Source organism: Chinchilla lanigera, unplaced genomic scaffold (assembly GCF_000276665.1).
Source record: "Chinchilla lanigera isolate Chin_1 unplaced genomic scaffold, ChiLan1.0 scaffold00001, whole genome shotgun sequence".
NCBI classification, from domain to species: domain Eukaryota; kingdom Metazoa; phylum Chordata; class Mammalia; order Rodentia; family Chinchillidae; genus Chinchilla; species Chinchilla lanigera.
The window spans coordinates 31,985,393-32,001,929 of record NW_004955402.1 but is presented as its reverse complement, the minus strand read 5'-3'; the positions used below and the strand labels follow the sequence as shown (position 1 = coordinate 32,001,929).

At 45.7% G+C, this 16,537-nt stretch overlaps 1 protein-coding gene across 2 annotated transcripts in view; it reads left to right on the top strand.

Moving 5' to 3' along the window:
* The window catches only part of Loxhd1 (lipoxygenase homology domains 1), a 158,425-nt gene extending 142,111 nt beyond the window's left edge, over positions 1–16,314 (top strand). For both annotated transcript variants that reach the window (XM_005372875.2, XM_005372874.2), the window contains 4 exons: positions 5,002–5,172; positions 9,197–9,329; positions 10,568–10,726; positions 15,429–16,314. In XM_005372875.2, coding sequence (XP_005372932.1) covers positions 5,002–5,172; positions 9,197–9,329; positions 10,568–10,726; positions 15,429–15,909 — 944 coding nt within the window. In that variant the 3' untranslated portion in view covers positions 15,910–16,314. The remainder of the gene's footprint in view (positions 1–5,001; positions 5,173–9,196; positions 9,330–10,567; positions 10,727–15,428) is intronic.
* The last annotated feature ends 223 nt before the right edge of the window (positions 16,315–16,537 follow it).

Below are 16,537 nucleotides of genomic sequence, written 5' to 3'. Positions count from 1 at the left end.
CTATGCAGTTCAGGCTGGCCTTGAGCTCACTTTGCAGCCCAGCCTGGTCTTGAACTCAATCCTCCTGCCTCAGCCTCCCAAGCACTGGAATTACAGGTGTGTGCCACCACAGTTCTCTTTTAAAAATGGATATATTTTTACAAAATCACACTACCATTGTTACACTTAACAGTGATTTCTTTCTATCATTAAATTTCCATTTCATAACAAAATTTTCTGGTGCATATAATATGCAAATTTCCTCAAACTGTAGGAAGTACACAGGATATATATACATCTCTTCCATAGTGTATACTAATGAAATATTGTGTACTCGTGTAATATGAAGTAGGCAGACATGTCACACTCACTGATTCTAACATCAAACAGCAAATAGATGAGCTGCCAGCCTGGCTGCTCCGTTGTAAAATTCCTTTATGACTCTTTATTGAATGGCTTCATCCAGTGATGACCAATTAGAGTTACAAATAAGATTTTATAATTCTGTCATTTTTTAGCCACTTACTGGCTAGAATTTTTCTTCACAAAATATCACTCCAAAGGCTGTTTGATCACCATGAAATATAATTTATAGAAAAAATCAAGATAAATAATTAATTCTTCCCCTTAATTCCAAGTACCTAGATAGCTTTAACAATAGCAAACAAATTATAAGCCAAGAGTTTGTTTTCTAATTCATCTTGCTCTTCCTGCTTCTTCTGGTTAAATTAAAGCTCTGGTGAGGTGAAGGCTTTTTAAACCATAAAAGGAATTGATATGTTTCCATTCAAATAATACAAATTCATAGAAATATAAAGGACCTCAGAGATCACCTATTTTAACCCCCACAGTGAACATGTGTGGAAACTAAGGCATGGTGATGTTATACTGCACTCAGTTTGGTGGGTATATTGAGACTAGAACCTGGATCTGCCAAATTTAAGAGTCTCACTCGGTGGCCTCTTAGATGATTCACCTGTGAAAGTGTTTTTGGAAAGATAATAGCTACATTCTTCTATTCTTCCACAGGTAGGGCAATGTGATGACTATCTCACTTCAAACCAAGATGAAATGTGAGTTATCCAGATGAATTGTTAGCTTGCCATAGGTTGTTTTAAATAGAAGGATTTCTTGGTGAAGGGAATCTTTCTACTGAAGAATTCTTGATAGTTTGCAGTGGAATAAAGAACCGACAGTTCACTTTTGAAAGTAAAAATATGTCACTTCTATGTCTATTGAATCCTAAGTCCATAATCCTGTACTATAATTAAGAGGTCATCAGACATGGTTCCTACACCCTAGAATGTAACTGGAAAAGTCAGGCATCCATATAAAAATAGTCATAAAAGAATTAGGACACAATTCTGGCTCAATAGCAAAGATTTCCCAAGACAGTTAAGTTCATGGCCACAAGATTGGGTAGGCAAAGAAGAGTGTGGGCCTCACAGAGGAGGGAGAGGTAGGTTGTCACAAGGATACGCAAGCATTTGGGGCTAGACAATAGCTTGGAGTCATGATGAGGAGGGAGGAAATACCAAAGGAGTGCCTAATAAATCCCTCTCATTGGGATAAGAGATTCATTTTTTAAAGGCCCTAAACACAGAGCACTTTATTCTACCAGATGTGGAAAGCCACTGAGGAGCCACAGTCAGTAGATGACATACAGAACTCCCAGGTCATCCATCTTCCAGCCTCACTCCCACTCAGGGTCTGCCATCTCTTTCCTGGGAAGATTGGGACCCCACCCTGGTTCAGAGTTTCTAACCCTTTTTGTGAAAGTAAACTTTGGACTATTTGGAATAAAATAATTCTACTTGCACAGGCCATTTGTCCTGGATCGTGTTTTAAATTCTTCCCCTCCACCCTAAATCCCTATCTCCAGTGCCAATTTTCCCTGTTCTTCCCTATTCAATCCTACTGCGCACCCATGCAGTCAATAAACATTTACTGGATAATATACCAAGCACCATGCAAAGCACTGGAACATAGTAGTAGATAGATCAGGCAAACCTCCTCTTCCCTGGACTTACAATCTAGCAGAAAGACACAGACAACACAATATATGAGGAAATAAAAACAAAATTATTTCAGATTGTCAAATGGGTATATGGTGATTGATAGGAAGTAATTGAGCATGAGTAAACTCCTACAAATAGGGCCATTAACAGGGGCTTCCCCAAAGAGAGGACACTTGATCTGACACCTCAGTGATGAGACAGTGTTGGCAATCAGAGCCTTGGGAACATCACTCCAGAGAGAACAGTGAATGCAAAGTTCCCCAGGCGAGACAGGGCTTCATGTGTCAAGGCATAAGACGAAGCTCAGTGTAGGTGGGATATAGTCAGTGAAGTTGTGACTAGTACGGAATGAAATCAGAGGAGTGGAAAGGGATGATATCATGTCGATCCATGTAGTTGTTGGTAAGCAGTTTGTATTTGATTCTAAAGGTGACACTGGAGGGTTTTATATGGAGAAATGACAAAGTCTGAATAATGATTTTAAAAGACCACTATGATTCGCATAGAAAGATTTTGACTATAGCGCTGTGTGTGGGAGTGAAGGTCTCAAGAGTAACTAGTTAACCATCAACAAGATCAAGGTAAACAATGTGTGATGTGTGAATGCAATAGAATGCCAAGTAGTTGTGATGTAGACCGGGCAGGCATCTACATTCTGCTATGGGTTTTCTGCAAGTTAAAACCAGGTGCTAAACAGTGAGGGGAAAAAATAGAGTAAAACCCTAAAAGAGAAGACTGTATAAAAATTCTAAGACTCAGTTTCAGAGACTTTCCTAATTGTTCTGCAAGGGTCAGGCTAGTGCTGGCCACACAGGTACCATATTGTAACTGTGGCTCTATCTACATTCATGATGTCTTCACCGCAAAAACCAGCCGTAGGGCATCAGTCTTCCAGCGCTGTTTGTCCCTGAATGCTTGATGGGTTCTTAGTAGAACAGACTTGTGGTGAGGACCCTGTCAGTCACACCCGACGTTTCCAAAACAGGGCAAGTAAATCAGCTGTGAGCATGAAGCTGAGCATTAGGCTTCTTTCACATGAGAGGTACTGGCATTAGCCTGGTACTTACCAAGGAAGGAGTTTCTTTGCTGAATTTTCTAACTTGAGAAGAGAATTGGGATGGAGTGGAACAACACACACATGGGGTGAAGGATGGAGAATGAGGGACCAAAAATATCTCTTCCGTTGGGACATCCTGCAGTAGGGTCAATGGTGCATCTTCTTCTGTTCTGCCTTCCTCTTTACCCGACTCTTTCTTTCTGTGTTCCCCCCCTTGAGTCCTTTGAGAAAAAGGCTTCAATCAGTCTCATCTGCCTCATTTCCAGATGGGATGCACTGAAGCTTGCTAAGTACTTTCATCGGTTTCAGAATACTATCAGGAAACATCTCAGGAAGCAACCAATTTGCAAACTTACAGATGGGACTGATACAATGTGGAAAAGTAAAAGGGATTTATTGAGTTAAGAGAACAAGTTGCTTCATGAAATAACTCATCACTGTTTAACTCAACAGAAGTGTTTTAAAGTTTAACTTAATTGTTTCAGCACTCACTGTTCCCCACTCAGTGAAGATGTGTGTTTACAAAAAATAAGAAGCACTTTTAGAATCTGGAGTGCTGCCAACATGTATCCTCTGCCTGTGACTCTTAACATCTGCCCCCGGCAGTCTGGGTGACTGGAAATATTTGTCCATCTTTGTGTGTCTGTGTTTATAAGGCCCCTGAGACCAGAGGCAGGATCTATCAACAGTTGTTGATTTGAGCAGTGTCTGGTCCTAGAAAAAGCTTTTTGGTGGGGACAGTGTGGCTGGAGAAGATGACAGAGACAGGAAAGGATGATGGATGGGAATAGAACATATCCATATGTTGCTTGTGGGGTTATCTTGCAGATATATGAAGAGTAAATGTCATTGCTGCAATCCGCCAGAGCACTGGGATTTATCCCTACATGGGGCTCTTTGACATGCAGAGTTCTCCAGGACTTTGAAGAGTGGAGAGCAGCGGAAGCAGTGCATGATGTAACATCATATAGCTGTCCCAACAAATGTGCATCAGTTCATATTTGCTTGCCAGACCGTGGTGGGCCACTTCTGAGAAGGAAGCCCTGACGATTAGAAAAGCAGCAGCTTTGTGTTCATGATCAGGCAAAGCCTTTGCAAATTTAGCAACATATCCTAAAGAAATGGCAGCTTCTGAATTCTTCTGTGACTGAACAGCTTAGACAAGGACCCCAAAATCATAAAGTAGTTATCCATCTTTCATGGAGTAAATACTTACCCGAGTTGTAATGCTAGGTATTAAAGAAATAGAAACCAGTAAGACTCAGTCCTTCCTGTCCATACTCCTGTTTTGGAGGAGGAGTCCAGGGTAAACAATGACAATCCAAGGTGGTCAGGGTGTGATCAAGGCAGATGTGTAGGACATCATAGGAGCTTGGAGAAAGACATCTGATGCAGCCTCATGGTCGCTAGAGGACATTCGGTAAAACGTCCTCAAAGAGTTGGTATCTGAACTGATTCTAAATGGAAAGTGGGTGTACACTTGGTGACTACTGGAGCCAGGAAATAACAAACACCATCTTTCAGCTTTGGAAACTCCAACAAAGGCTATATTTTAGAAAAGCAGCAACTCTGTGTTCATGATCAGGCGAAGACCTCCACTGTGTATCTGATGAATGGTATGAGCCTTCTCCTTAGTAAAACACCCATCTATAATTATAGCACAATTTCTTAGGCCCATGGGCTCTTAAACCCCTTGCACAAATTCTCTAGGCATTTATGAGCCCCAGGTTAAAGGTTTTGCCAAGAGAATTACACCTGACAAGCTGGAAGAGCCCTCAGAGACCACCTAAACTAACCTAGGCCTTCACCAATGAGTTAACCAAGGCCTGAAGAGGCCAGAGCAAAAAACCTGTCTAGGGAGGCACAACCCGCAGTTCATGGGGAGGGAGGCCTAGCAAAGGAGGAAGGGTACTGTAGACCCCAGACTCAATGATGTCTTCCCCACAGGGATATTTCCTGGCTGGCACCTGAGCTATGTGGATGTAAAGGACAACTCCCGCGATGAGACCTTCCGCTTCCAGTGTGACCGCTGGCTCTCCAAGAGTGAGGGTGACCGGCAGACAGTTCGTGACATTCCATGTGCCAACAATGAGATCCGAGAAGAGCTGGAGGAGACCAGTATGTGGAGACTATGTGGGCCCAGCTGCCCAGTGATGCCTGGGCTGAGTCCCCAAGTTAGAGGAGGGTGGCTTGGGAGGAGGTGGGAAGTAGTGTGGCAGTGAGAAGACACGGCACAGCCGGGGGTAGTCAGACACTCGATGAGGGAGATACTGCGGGCGGGTGCCTTGTAAATGCCTCAGTGTTGCTTGGTGAGTTTAGAACTGCAAAAATACTGGTGTCAATTTATGGCCCTGAATCACAGGAACTAATTAGGTAGCAGGAAACTCACTGGGGACAAGTTCACCCTGACCTGCAGGCTGTGCTGGGCTGTGCAGTTCAGTGTGAAGTCCTCCCTGGTTTATTTTTATAACATGAACTAAATTCAATCGATGCTTGTGGCAATGGCTGCTGAATCCAGCCTTCCTAGAAACAGAACACAAGAGGAGCAAGTACTTCCATTGGTCACTCTCTTTGTCCCAGCTTCAGGGGATACCTAAAGGGAAAGATATCCCTAAGGCGAATAGCATTAAGGCCTCGGGAAGTGTGTTCTTAATACACATGCCAGAATCTGGGTCTAGCCGACTGGAAGAAGGCTCACAAAAGGCAGAACCAATGCATGCGAAGAGGGGATTTTTTTCCAACCTTAATTATTTTCCAACCTTTCCAACTAAGAAGTAAGCCCCCCAAATCTCAGTGTCTCAGCACAGCAGAATTTCTTGCTTACTTCTATAATACATAACCGACTGTGGGGTTTTGATGGGAGGTCTTCCATAGTGTGACTTAAAGACTAAAGCTCTTCCCATCTACATATCTGCCATTTCCATTTTCCTACATATCTGTGGCTTCCACATTTCTTGCAGAAGGGAAGAGATCCTGGAGAAGGCCCTCCCCTGCCATCTTAACACAATAACTCACATTCTACTGGTGAATACTAGTCACATGGTTCTGCCAGGTACAGGAGCCCCTGGGAGCTGCGGTCCCTGACTGTCAGCCCTTGTGCAGAACCACCTTCCACCATGGAAAGAAAGTGTGTGTGCATGGTTGTTGAAGACACCTATCTATCTCTGCCAGGTTATCCAAACTGTGCACTGATGAACTTAGCTGTCTTGAGAGGCAGCCACCCCTGAGTCCCTAGGACTGTTCAAATCAAGGCTGACCACATATTTGTCAAATTTTCTATAGGGGAATTCAGAGGGTGGGCCCACAGCTTCAGCATTGCACTTCCTACGGAGTTAGGTTTGGGGCTTAATAAATGCTCAGTGAGTTGTTGCCCAGTGAGTAGAAGATGTGGTCCTTTTCCACAGCGCTTCACAATGCAGTGAGAGGGAGAACTTCACACCCCTCACACAAGAGCCAGAATAAGCAATAGAGGCTCCTCAGACCATTAGTGTTATAAGGAGAGAAGATTTGCAAGGCTTGGAGCAAAATCGCTGAGTCACCTTCTCAGATTTCCAAACAACCAAATAGCTGCTGAGCCCCTTGGGATTTAGGTTGGCCAGGAGGTTGCAGAGGGAGGTGTTTGCTCTGGAAAGATGCGCGGGTATGGGAGACAGGAGGGCAAAAGCATCAGCCAGGAGAGGGCCTGGATAGATGTGTCACTGCCACCAGCCTGCAGGGGGCAGCACAGCACATTCTGGACTGCTCTTGGAGATAGGCAGCCATACCTGCATTTCTGGAGGCTTGCCCCGGGGAGTGCCATGGGCTCAGCTTGAGCCAAACATCCCAAACCACAACCCGTGTGACAAACCCATATTAAACACCCAGAAGCCAGGCCCTATTCTGACTTCAGGGGACACGTGTGAATAAAACAAAGACCCCAGCCTTGTGGCACTTGTCATTTTCACGTGCCCCATGCTTTCAAGTCCATGGGAATCTTCTGTCTGTTTTCTCTCAGCAACCTGTCATTCAAGTTGAGAGTCAGAAATTCCACATTTTTATCAAGCCATTGATGACATGGGTAAGAAGGCAAGGTAAAAAATACACTGATTGAATATTCCTCCACGGGGACTTTTGATGCAGGTAGTGACCTTTGTTTCTAACCTTCATACGTTTGCTCACTTACAAGCCCGACTCTCAGGATCACCAGAAGAACGAATGGCTAGACTGCATATGCATTCCACCAGCACCTTGTCTCCTGCATCTCCTATTTGAGTTCATTATGATTAGCATGAAGTTTCCTAGTGCTTCCTGCTTCCTCTCCTAGGTGCTGACAAATCATTTCCTTCACAGAACCCAAGGTCCAGCTTGAAGTCACCAGGATCCATTTGCAGAGCATATTTTAGCTTCTGCTAGGAAAACAGAGCAGCAGTGGGACAGCCCTGTTGCTGTAATGGCTTTAGTCTCTGGATGGGAATCTGTTACTGCCGAGCCCCTTCCTGCTACAGGATTGTGTGGATCTCTTTCTCTATCACTGGCTACCTGCCTCTTTGCCTGGTACATTCTACTTGTTTCAGAGAGCAGGGATTCTCCTTGAGAGGAGTCATAAGGACAAAAGGATTGCTGAGGGGTCAGGACTGATGTAATACTGGGCTACGGGCTTAGCATCCCTCACCTCCAATGTTTCAATCTTGTCTCTGAGAGGTAAGCAGACAATTAAAGTGATTCCTTTGGATCCAGAATCCCAAACCCAAAAGGATTCATTGGCTTCACCAAGAACCACATCTACAGGGCTACTCCAGACAACTATTTATTTTTTTCTCCTGTGTGTAAACTGCATTCCTAGCCTGGATCCTGGGACAGGGGCTATACCACCTCAGAATCTTTGCCCGTATTCTTCCCTCTGCTGGGAATATTCCTCCATCTTTTACTGACCATAATCTTGGTTCTTCTCCAAGGCCATGCCCAAATGCCCCACCTTCCTGAAGCTGCCTAGCCCTCTCATCCACTCCTTCACTTAATAAATATTTGAGGGCCTAAAATGTGCCAGGGGCTGTTCTAGGCACTTAGGAATCTATAAGGCAGCAAAAGGATGATTCCAGCCTTCATGGAGCTTACATTCAAGTATCAGCAATAAACAAATCAATAACAAAACAATAAATAATAATGTTTATTAGTTTTTAAATAATGAACAAAAACTGACACAGAAAGTTAGAAGTTGAGAAGCACAAGAGAAGATAAGTGAGAAGGCAGAGCAGGGGGAGTTGGACTGCAATTTTAATCATGGTGGTCAGAGTGAACCTCCCTGAGAAGGGGGCATTTGGGTAAGGAGGAGAGGATAGAGTGAGCCAAGCTGCTCTGGGGAAAGGATGCCATGCAGAGGGAAGGAGCACTGTGAAATCTAAGGCAGGGATGAAGAGGCAAGAGTCTGGAGAGGGCAAGGAAGAAAGTACTAGTGGTTCAGGTGGGAGAGGCCAGGGGAGCCAGTTTCCTCACACCCCATAGCAATTCACCCTTCTTCGCTAGTTATGGTATATCTCATGGTACAGTCAATGTTTATACCTAGGGCTAGAAAGTGAGTGTGGTATCACCACAGTAGGGTCCATTCCTCGCACTGGATACCCACTGGAAAGAGGCTGCATGAATGAGTGTCTGTGTAGACATGCTGAGCAGAGCAGCAGGGCGGGAGGTTGCTGTGAGGCATCAGGATGGGGTTGCATGCTGGGTGAGTTCAGGGGTCTCCTGGGGTCCTTTGCCTACTGGGACTTTCCCCACTGCTTTCCCAAGCCGGGCCCCACCCTCTCCACTTCTCCCTTGTCTTCTCAGCATATGATCTCCAGGTTGCATCACTTGTTATTTGCCCACCCCTAAGAGCCAGGCCCCAGTATCTCTCAAGAACTCATTCCCACCTACAGCTTTATTCCCAGCAGCTCCCAAATTCACCAGCAAAGAGGTTGCTACTATAAATAAAGCAGGAAGGATAGCCCTAGCCACAGAGCTGGGAAGTTCTACTTACAGCTCCGGAGTGTGGCCATGCTGACCTGCCCCTCCATTCCCAGGTCATGGCCCAGGGTCAGACAAAAAGCCTGGAGAGAGTGACTGTTGTGCTCCCAGAGGTGGGTGGCTGCTTCCCCCTACTGACCCTCTCCCACTTCCTCCATTGCAGCCTACGAGATTGTCATAGAAACGGGCAACGGGGGCGAAACCAGGGAGAATGTCTGGCTCATCCTGGAGGGCAGGAAGAACCGCTCCAAAGAGTTTCTCGTGGAAAATTCTTCCAGACAGCGGGCCTTCAGAAAGTAGGAAGAGGGGTGCCCATAAGGGATGGGTGTGGGGTGGGTAAGAGAGGGACTCCAAGTGTCTCTTTCCTTGGGAGAGCCATAGGGGTACAGATGGTCCTAATCAGCAAGTATTTATTGGGTACCTACTGTGTGCCTGTGCCAGTCCTGTGCTATCTGCTGCAAACATGATTCTGTGTCCACATAGACACAGAGCTCACTTCCTTACCTCCTCCTACCACAGACACCCCTAAGCCTAGTTCATCTGCTTCCTCCAAAACTGCTTGCTGAGCTTCCACCTTTCCCTCAGTTCCACCACTGTTCCTTTGTCTTTAGTCCAAGAGTGTCACTGTCAAGCAGCTTATAAGCAATAGTGACTTTTCTCACAGTTCTAGAGGTTGGAAGATCAAGGTACAGGCAGATTCAAAGTCCAGTGGGGACCCACTTCCTAGTTTATAGAGCCATCCTCACTGGTTCTCACATGACAGAAGGGGTAAGGGAGCTCTCCAGGGTCGCTTTTTTAGGGGCACTAATCCAATTCAATGAGGTGCCACTAATCCAATTCCCATCGAATTCATGAGCGCCCCACCCTCATCACCTGATCATTTTCCAAGGCTCCCACTCAAATACGATTACATTGGGGTTTAGGTTTCAACACATGAATTTTGGAGGAACATAAGCTTTCAGATTATAGTAACATTTTATTCAAATTCACTTCCCACCGAGACAAAGTCTAAGCTCTTTATACGTGCATTTGGGACCAGCACAGATCATGCATACCCCCACCCTCTCAACATCACTTTCCCCCCTCAACTCAAATTCCATCGAAGTCTACGTTCCTCAGTATCATTTCCCCCACTGAACCCAAATTTCCCGCAAGCCAGCCATGCCTCCACACCCCACTGTTCCCATCCACAAATTTGATAATACAGTCCACACCAGGGGACACCTCCTTTCTCTTCCGCCTTCCGCTCTTTAGGTCTCACCACCATCCTCAGCTCTACACCTGTGATGTTACCCTTGCTACTCCAGCCCACTTAACAGTACTGCTGCTCATTGGTGCTGGAACCAGGCAGCTAGTAGGGCTTTTTCATTCTGAGTGTCTTGTTCCAAAAACTAGGCTGCATCCCTCAAGGAAGGCAGGACTGACCTCAGGCCTTGCCTGCCATCTTACCCTGGAATGCAGTAAGCACTCAGTAAATGCTTACTTTCTTCTTTGGGCCTGGACAGTTCACTGAACATACTTTTGTTTATTGCAGAGGGACTACTGACACATTCGAGTTTGACAGTGTCTTCTTAGGGGACATTGCCTCCATCTGTGTGGGTCACCTGGCCAGGGAGGACCGGTTCATCCCCAAGAGAGAGCTGGTCTGGCATGTCAAGACCATCACCATCACAGAGATGGAGTACAACAATGTGTATGTACGGTGTGGGGCAGGGATGGAAGCTGGACTGTGGGCAAGAGGGCAGGGTATGAGGAGGTGGCCCCTTCAAAGCTGAGGTCACCCCATTCAGAAGGCCCACAAGACAAGATGAAAAGAGGCAGCTGTCCTGTTCTGGAGCTGATTGCACTGTGACTCTACCACAGGGGAGAGATTAGACTAGGAGACCTCAGTGTCCTGCCTTTGAATCCAGGGAGGCTACCCTGACATAATGCAGAGGAAGTCACATGGTCCCAGCCAGCAGCGCTTTGCCTTGCTTTCCCCTTCCCTCTGTAATGGCACAGAAGTACAGCTCTGAGGCCTGCTTCTCAGCTGGTCACACTGAGATCCTCCCTAGTAGGCAGCAAGGAACCAGAGACAAGCAGAGCCATCGAAGGGCACACTTTCTGGAGACTCGGACATTCCTGGAGCATTAACAGCCTTAGTTACCCAGGCAACATAGGCACAGCTGGCAGCTTGTCTAATTAAAACCACTTTATAACCATGTTGGAAGCCACAAAGGGCCCTGAGGCTGTGGAAGTTCAGGAAGATTCAAAGAAGCAGTCGGGAGGGGTAGAAAGAAGAAGCCAAGGCCAAGGCTTGCCTGGGGAGAGTGAGCAATTGCTGGGTGTGCTGCCCACAAGGCCAGCCTGCCTCTGCTTGCTGGGGCATCCCGCCCAGGTCCACTCCTGACTCCTCTCCCTCCATGTCCCTCCTGGGGCGGGTCCTACCCATTCACACACTGGAACCACTCCTAACCCCTACAGCCCACAGGCCTCAGGACTCAGGCCAGTCCCTTGTTAGGTTCTGACTTCAGAAGCTCAAGTATCTCAAAGTGATAGCTGTCCATGCTCATCCTGTGACCTGTGGGCTCCCTGCATTTGTCTCCCCTAGACCAAGCTTCTCCTGGGGAACTGGGCAGGAAAGGGTTCTGACCTCCGCCCTTCTGTCTTAGTTAATTTAGGCTGCCACTGTAAAACAGCATAGACTGGAAAGATTAAACAATATACACTTATTTCTCACAGTGATGGGGACTAGAAGTCCAAGATTAGGATGCCAGCATGGTTGGGTTCTGGTGAGGGTACACTTTCAGGCTTGCACACAGACAGCAAGCGGCTGTTTCAGCATGGCAGATAGCAAGCTTTGGTGCCTCTTCCTCTTTTTCTTAGGGTGCTAATCTCATCATGAGAGCTCTACCCTCATGACCTCATCTGACTCTAACAATCTCTTAAAGAGCCTTTCTCCAGATAGCATCACATTGGGAGTTAGAGACTCAACATATGGATTTGGAGGGGGACATAATTCAGTCCACAGCAACTTCTCTCCTGAGCTGCAACATTATCTGTTGCTTTTTTCGGGAGAAACCAATCTGAACCTGAGTACAATAAATCCTACAGGAGTTGCTGGATATGGCTGTAGGGTTGAGAGCTGAGAGAGTAGCTCCAAGAGTTAATGACCCTCTCAGAGAGTCAGGGCCAGGTTTGAGGCCCTTGGACTGCCTGGTGTTGCTTCCCTACCCTGGAGAGCGTGGCTACTGATGCTGTACCTCTGTAAACACCCAGAATAAGTAAATAAAATAGCAGTGTAAAATAGTCATCCCTTCAAATGCCTTTAAACCCAAGAGAGAGACAGAGAAAGAGAGACAGAGAGACCAAGAGACAGAGAGACACCGAGAGAGAAGGAGAGAGGGAGGGAGAGAGGGAGAGAGGGAGGGAGAGATTCCAGCACCTTTTTGTACCTTTAGCCTCAGGAGGAAGGGGAAATTTCCCACTCAACAATCCTGGGTCAAGTTGTGGTATTTTTGCAGCCTCTCCCAAGAGCAGTGTCTTTTCTTCCCTGTTGTCTGCTTGTGGGTGGGGCTGGAGAAAGAGGAAGAAATGTGTATGGGGAGGGCTCTTCCTGGAGTGAAGAGGGAGTCCAGGCCTCTGGATGCTGAAGTTGTCATCAGCTAGCTATGTGGCCTCAAGCAGTTGCCCATCACCTCTTCGGACCTCACTCTCCTTGTTGCTCCTTTGACTCTGGCCAGAGGAAAAAGAAGGCAGTAGCACCAGCCTAGTGTGTCCTCAGAAGTCCCAGCCCTCCCCTGCCTGCACAGGTCTTGAGTCTGTGGTTTCTGAGAATAAGAACTTATCTCTCTCCAGAAAGAGAACCCTCATCCAGTGGGGGAACTTTGAAGGTGGGTTTAATCATTGTAGCTATTTATGTGGCAGCATTCCAGGACCCGCTTCTACTCTACACTATAAATACCTCTTAGCACTGTGCATGTGTCACAGTTCCTTCCCAGCGATGGCCTTAACCATATTTGAACTTCCACGAGTTACAAATGAATTTAATCACAATCCTTGTAAGCACAATAACCTCAAATTTCTGTCCTCCAAACTTTCCCGTTTTGACCCTTGTTTTGCAGTGTGCTTTTTACCTTTCTCTCCAGTTCTTATTTGTCACTATTGTATTTGGCATTTTGGTGGAAGGGCACCCAGAGAGGATTTTATTTATTTATTAAACCAAAAACACCTTTATGGTTTTATCTCAATAGCATATCTAAGTTGTAATTATTATAAAAATTCAAGTCATACAGAAAAGTAGGTAAAAGAAAGTAAAATTTCCTTCAGGCCTTACCCGTCAGAGATGGCCACCATGAGCACTGACTTCCTTTTCTCTGGCATTTTTCTAATATTTCACATACACAATGTTCACGGAAGGGTGATCACATTGTATATGTTCTTTTAAGTGAGATCATTTTTTTACTCTTCTTTTGCTTTTGCCTTTACTCTTACTGGCTAACTCACCCCCATCTCCAGCTAGATCCATGACTCTGCCAAATCCTTAAGTCTCACATTTTTGTGATCTTCTAATTATGTCTATTAGAAAACATTTCCTCATATCTACACTAGGGAATATGTTTCAACCATTCAAAATACTGAATTAAATATGTACCAAACGACTTGGAGCCATTCCCAGGAAGTATTGTTGAGAGAGAAAGGCAAGATACAAGAAAACATGTCTTATGTGATGCTGTTTAGTAGAGGGAATACTGACATCCCCATATGTCCATGTGTATGTGGGTCCAGGCAGGATTGGATGGAATGGAAGGGACTTTGGCGATCTGTACCCTCAACTGTCACACAGGTTATCTGAGTTAAAGGTGGGGTGCTGAAGTAGAAAGGAGGAGAGAAAGAGACAGAGCTGAGCAAAAGGAAAAAGAAAAACGGTGCATTTGGGGAAGTGTATACGTGATTATGTGACTTATGCCTTTACATAGAGTTATGTATATTGCTGGGCATATGCATGAAGAAATACATTTTTAAAAACATTTTATAGCAAAGAATGAAAGCATATCATCCTCCAAGAAATTCTGGTATGGAATAAAAATCCAAATGAACCAAATGGGGAAAAAGAGATCTCAAAACAGATGAAGGATTTCCTGTGAAGCATCTTCAAATGGCTTGCTCTTCAGAGGCAGACAGGCTCCTGGCTCTGGGTCATCCTAGGAGATGATTTTTCTTCTCCAAAGCATAGTTCCTCCTTTCATGAAATGGGAGGATGATGCCAGAGCTGTTAAGGAGATCCAAGAATGCAAAACCCTGGCCTTTGGTAAGAAACCAAATTTTTTTTTTTTTTTGCAGTTTTTTCACCTAGGGCTGGGTGTGTAGCTCAGTGGTGGAGCATGTGCTTAAGAGCAGTTGAGACCCTGGTTTAACCCCTGTTCCAAAGGAAAAAGATCATCTAAAGTAGAATTTGATTTTTTACCATTTGGCACACCTTTCCATTGCTGCATTCCTGAAGGCCCTAGCCAGTGCGAGGACCACTTATGTTCTTTCTTTTTTTAAAATGTTTTTATTGTACATATTTGTTGACATATTGATCACATCCATCATAAGGAATTCATACTTGTGCCTAACATATTTTGAGTGTTCTTTGTTTCCTCATTCCCTTCCTATCCTTCAACCCTTCTTCCCCTCCCCATTTGCAGAAGTTTTGTCTCCATTTTGCCCTTCTATCCTCTTTTATTCCTTTTCCTTTGCTTCCCTTCCCCCTTCTTTCTCCCTTGTTCCCCTTCTCATTTGAACATGTTCTTCCTATTTCCAGTATCTATCCTCTGTTATGCCCCTTATTTACCCTTTGGTTTTCTCACGCAAGAGAAACAATGTGATATTTAAACTTGTGTTTCCAGTTTTTACTTAAGATTATGGTCTTGAGGTAGGACTGCTATTTTCAGTGCTGCTAATATACTAGCAGTCTAATGTAGGAAGAAACCATAGCAAGTGTTCCTTCCAAACCTAGGAAGCAAGAAGCAGGGAGACCACTTAGGATGCCCTCAGTATTCTCCAGGGAGATGATGGTAATGACTTGGACCAGAGCAGGATAAGCAGTGAGATACTGGGTGGTTTTTCAAGAGGACTGATTTTGGATCCATGTTGAAGATGGATCAATGAGCTCTCCTTATAGATGGCGTATAGAGTGTGGATGACAAGAAAAGAAGTAGAAAAATGAAGGGACAACAGGAAGGATGAGCTGTCACTCCACTGTAAATTTTAAGATAGACCCCAGATTCGCATTTTAAAGTCCATAGTTCCCAGCCTCAATATCTTGGGCTGGAATCCTGGGAAAGAATCATTTGTGGATGACAGGCTCTGTGGGGGAGGATGTGACCCTGGCTGTTGTCCCCTGAGCACCCTTCTCTCCCATCTTCTGCCAGGTACTTCTTTAACTGCGACTGCCTCATCCCCCTCAAGAGGAAGAGGAAGTACTTCAAAGTGTTTGAGGTTACCAAGACAACAGAGAGCTTCGCCAGCAAGATCCAGAGCCTGGTGCCTGTCAAGTATGAGGTCATCGTGACGACAGGCTATGAGCCAGGGGCAGGCACTGATGCCAATGTCTTTGTGACTATCTTTGGGGCCAATGGGGACACAGGCAAGCGGGAGCTGAAGCAGAAAATGTGCAACCTCTTTGAGCGGGGCAGCACTGACCGCTTCTTCCTGGAGACGCTGGAGCTAGGTGAGCTGCGCAAGGTGCGGCTGGAACATGACGGCAGCGGCTACTACTCTGGCTGGCTGGTGGACAAGGTGGAGGTCACCAACACCAGCACTGGGGTGGCCACGATCTTCACCTGTGGAAGGTGGCTGGACAAGTCCAGGGGGGATGGACTTACCTGGAGAGACCTCTTTCCTTCTGTGTGACAGGCAAGGGCTTGGCCACACCTTTCTGCTTGCACTTTGGTGTTGAGCATCCCTTTCCTTCCAGGGGCAGGGACCAGGGGCCAGCAGTCTACTGAGAACCTGATGACCCTTCAGAGGCAACTACTTGTGTGGATGATTATCCTTTGGGTTCTGCTCCCAATTTGCTGAACATATAGGAATTGTAATCAGCATGTGTCATAATTTGTGACTGCTCAAAAATATCTTGTTGCATTTCCTTTTCCTGTAATAACAGTGGTGGCCAGGCTAGATGGAAAATTGGGACTTCTCTCCCAGGGGAGAGAAATGGTGAAGGAGAGGCCATCAAGATGGTATATTTTAAGCAAAACCTAATTAACACTTTTTTCCCAAAAAGCTGGGCTAATTAAATTATTATCAACCCCACCCCATAAAGACCTCATCATAGCATCTGCTCACTGAGAAATGTATGCTTTTCCCTTGAGTCAATAAATCCAGTGGCAAGTGGAGAAAAGCATCAGGAGGAAGTGTTTTGGGAGATTTATGAGCCTGTGGGAAGTAGACAATTTTTTCTGCCACTGTAAAGAGAACACATGGGCAAGGAGCTGCTGGTTAGCCCAGTCTATGGTAACACAATTGGAACAGGCACAAG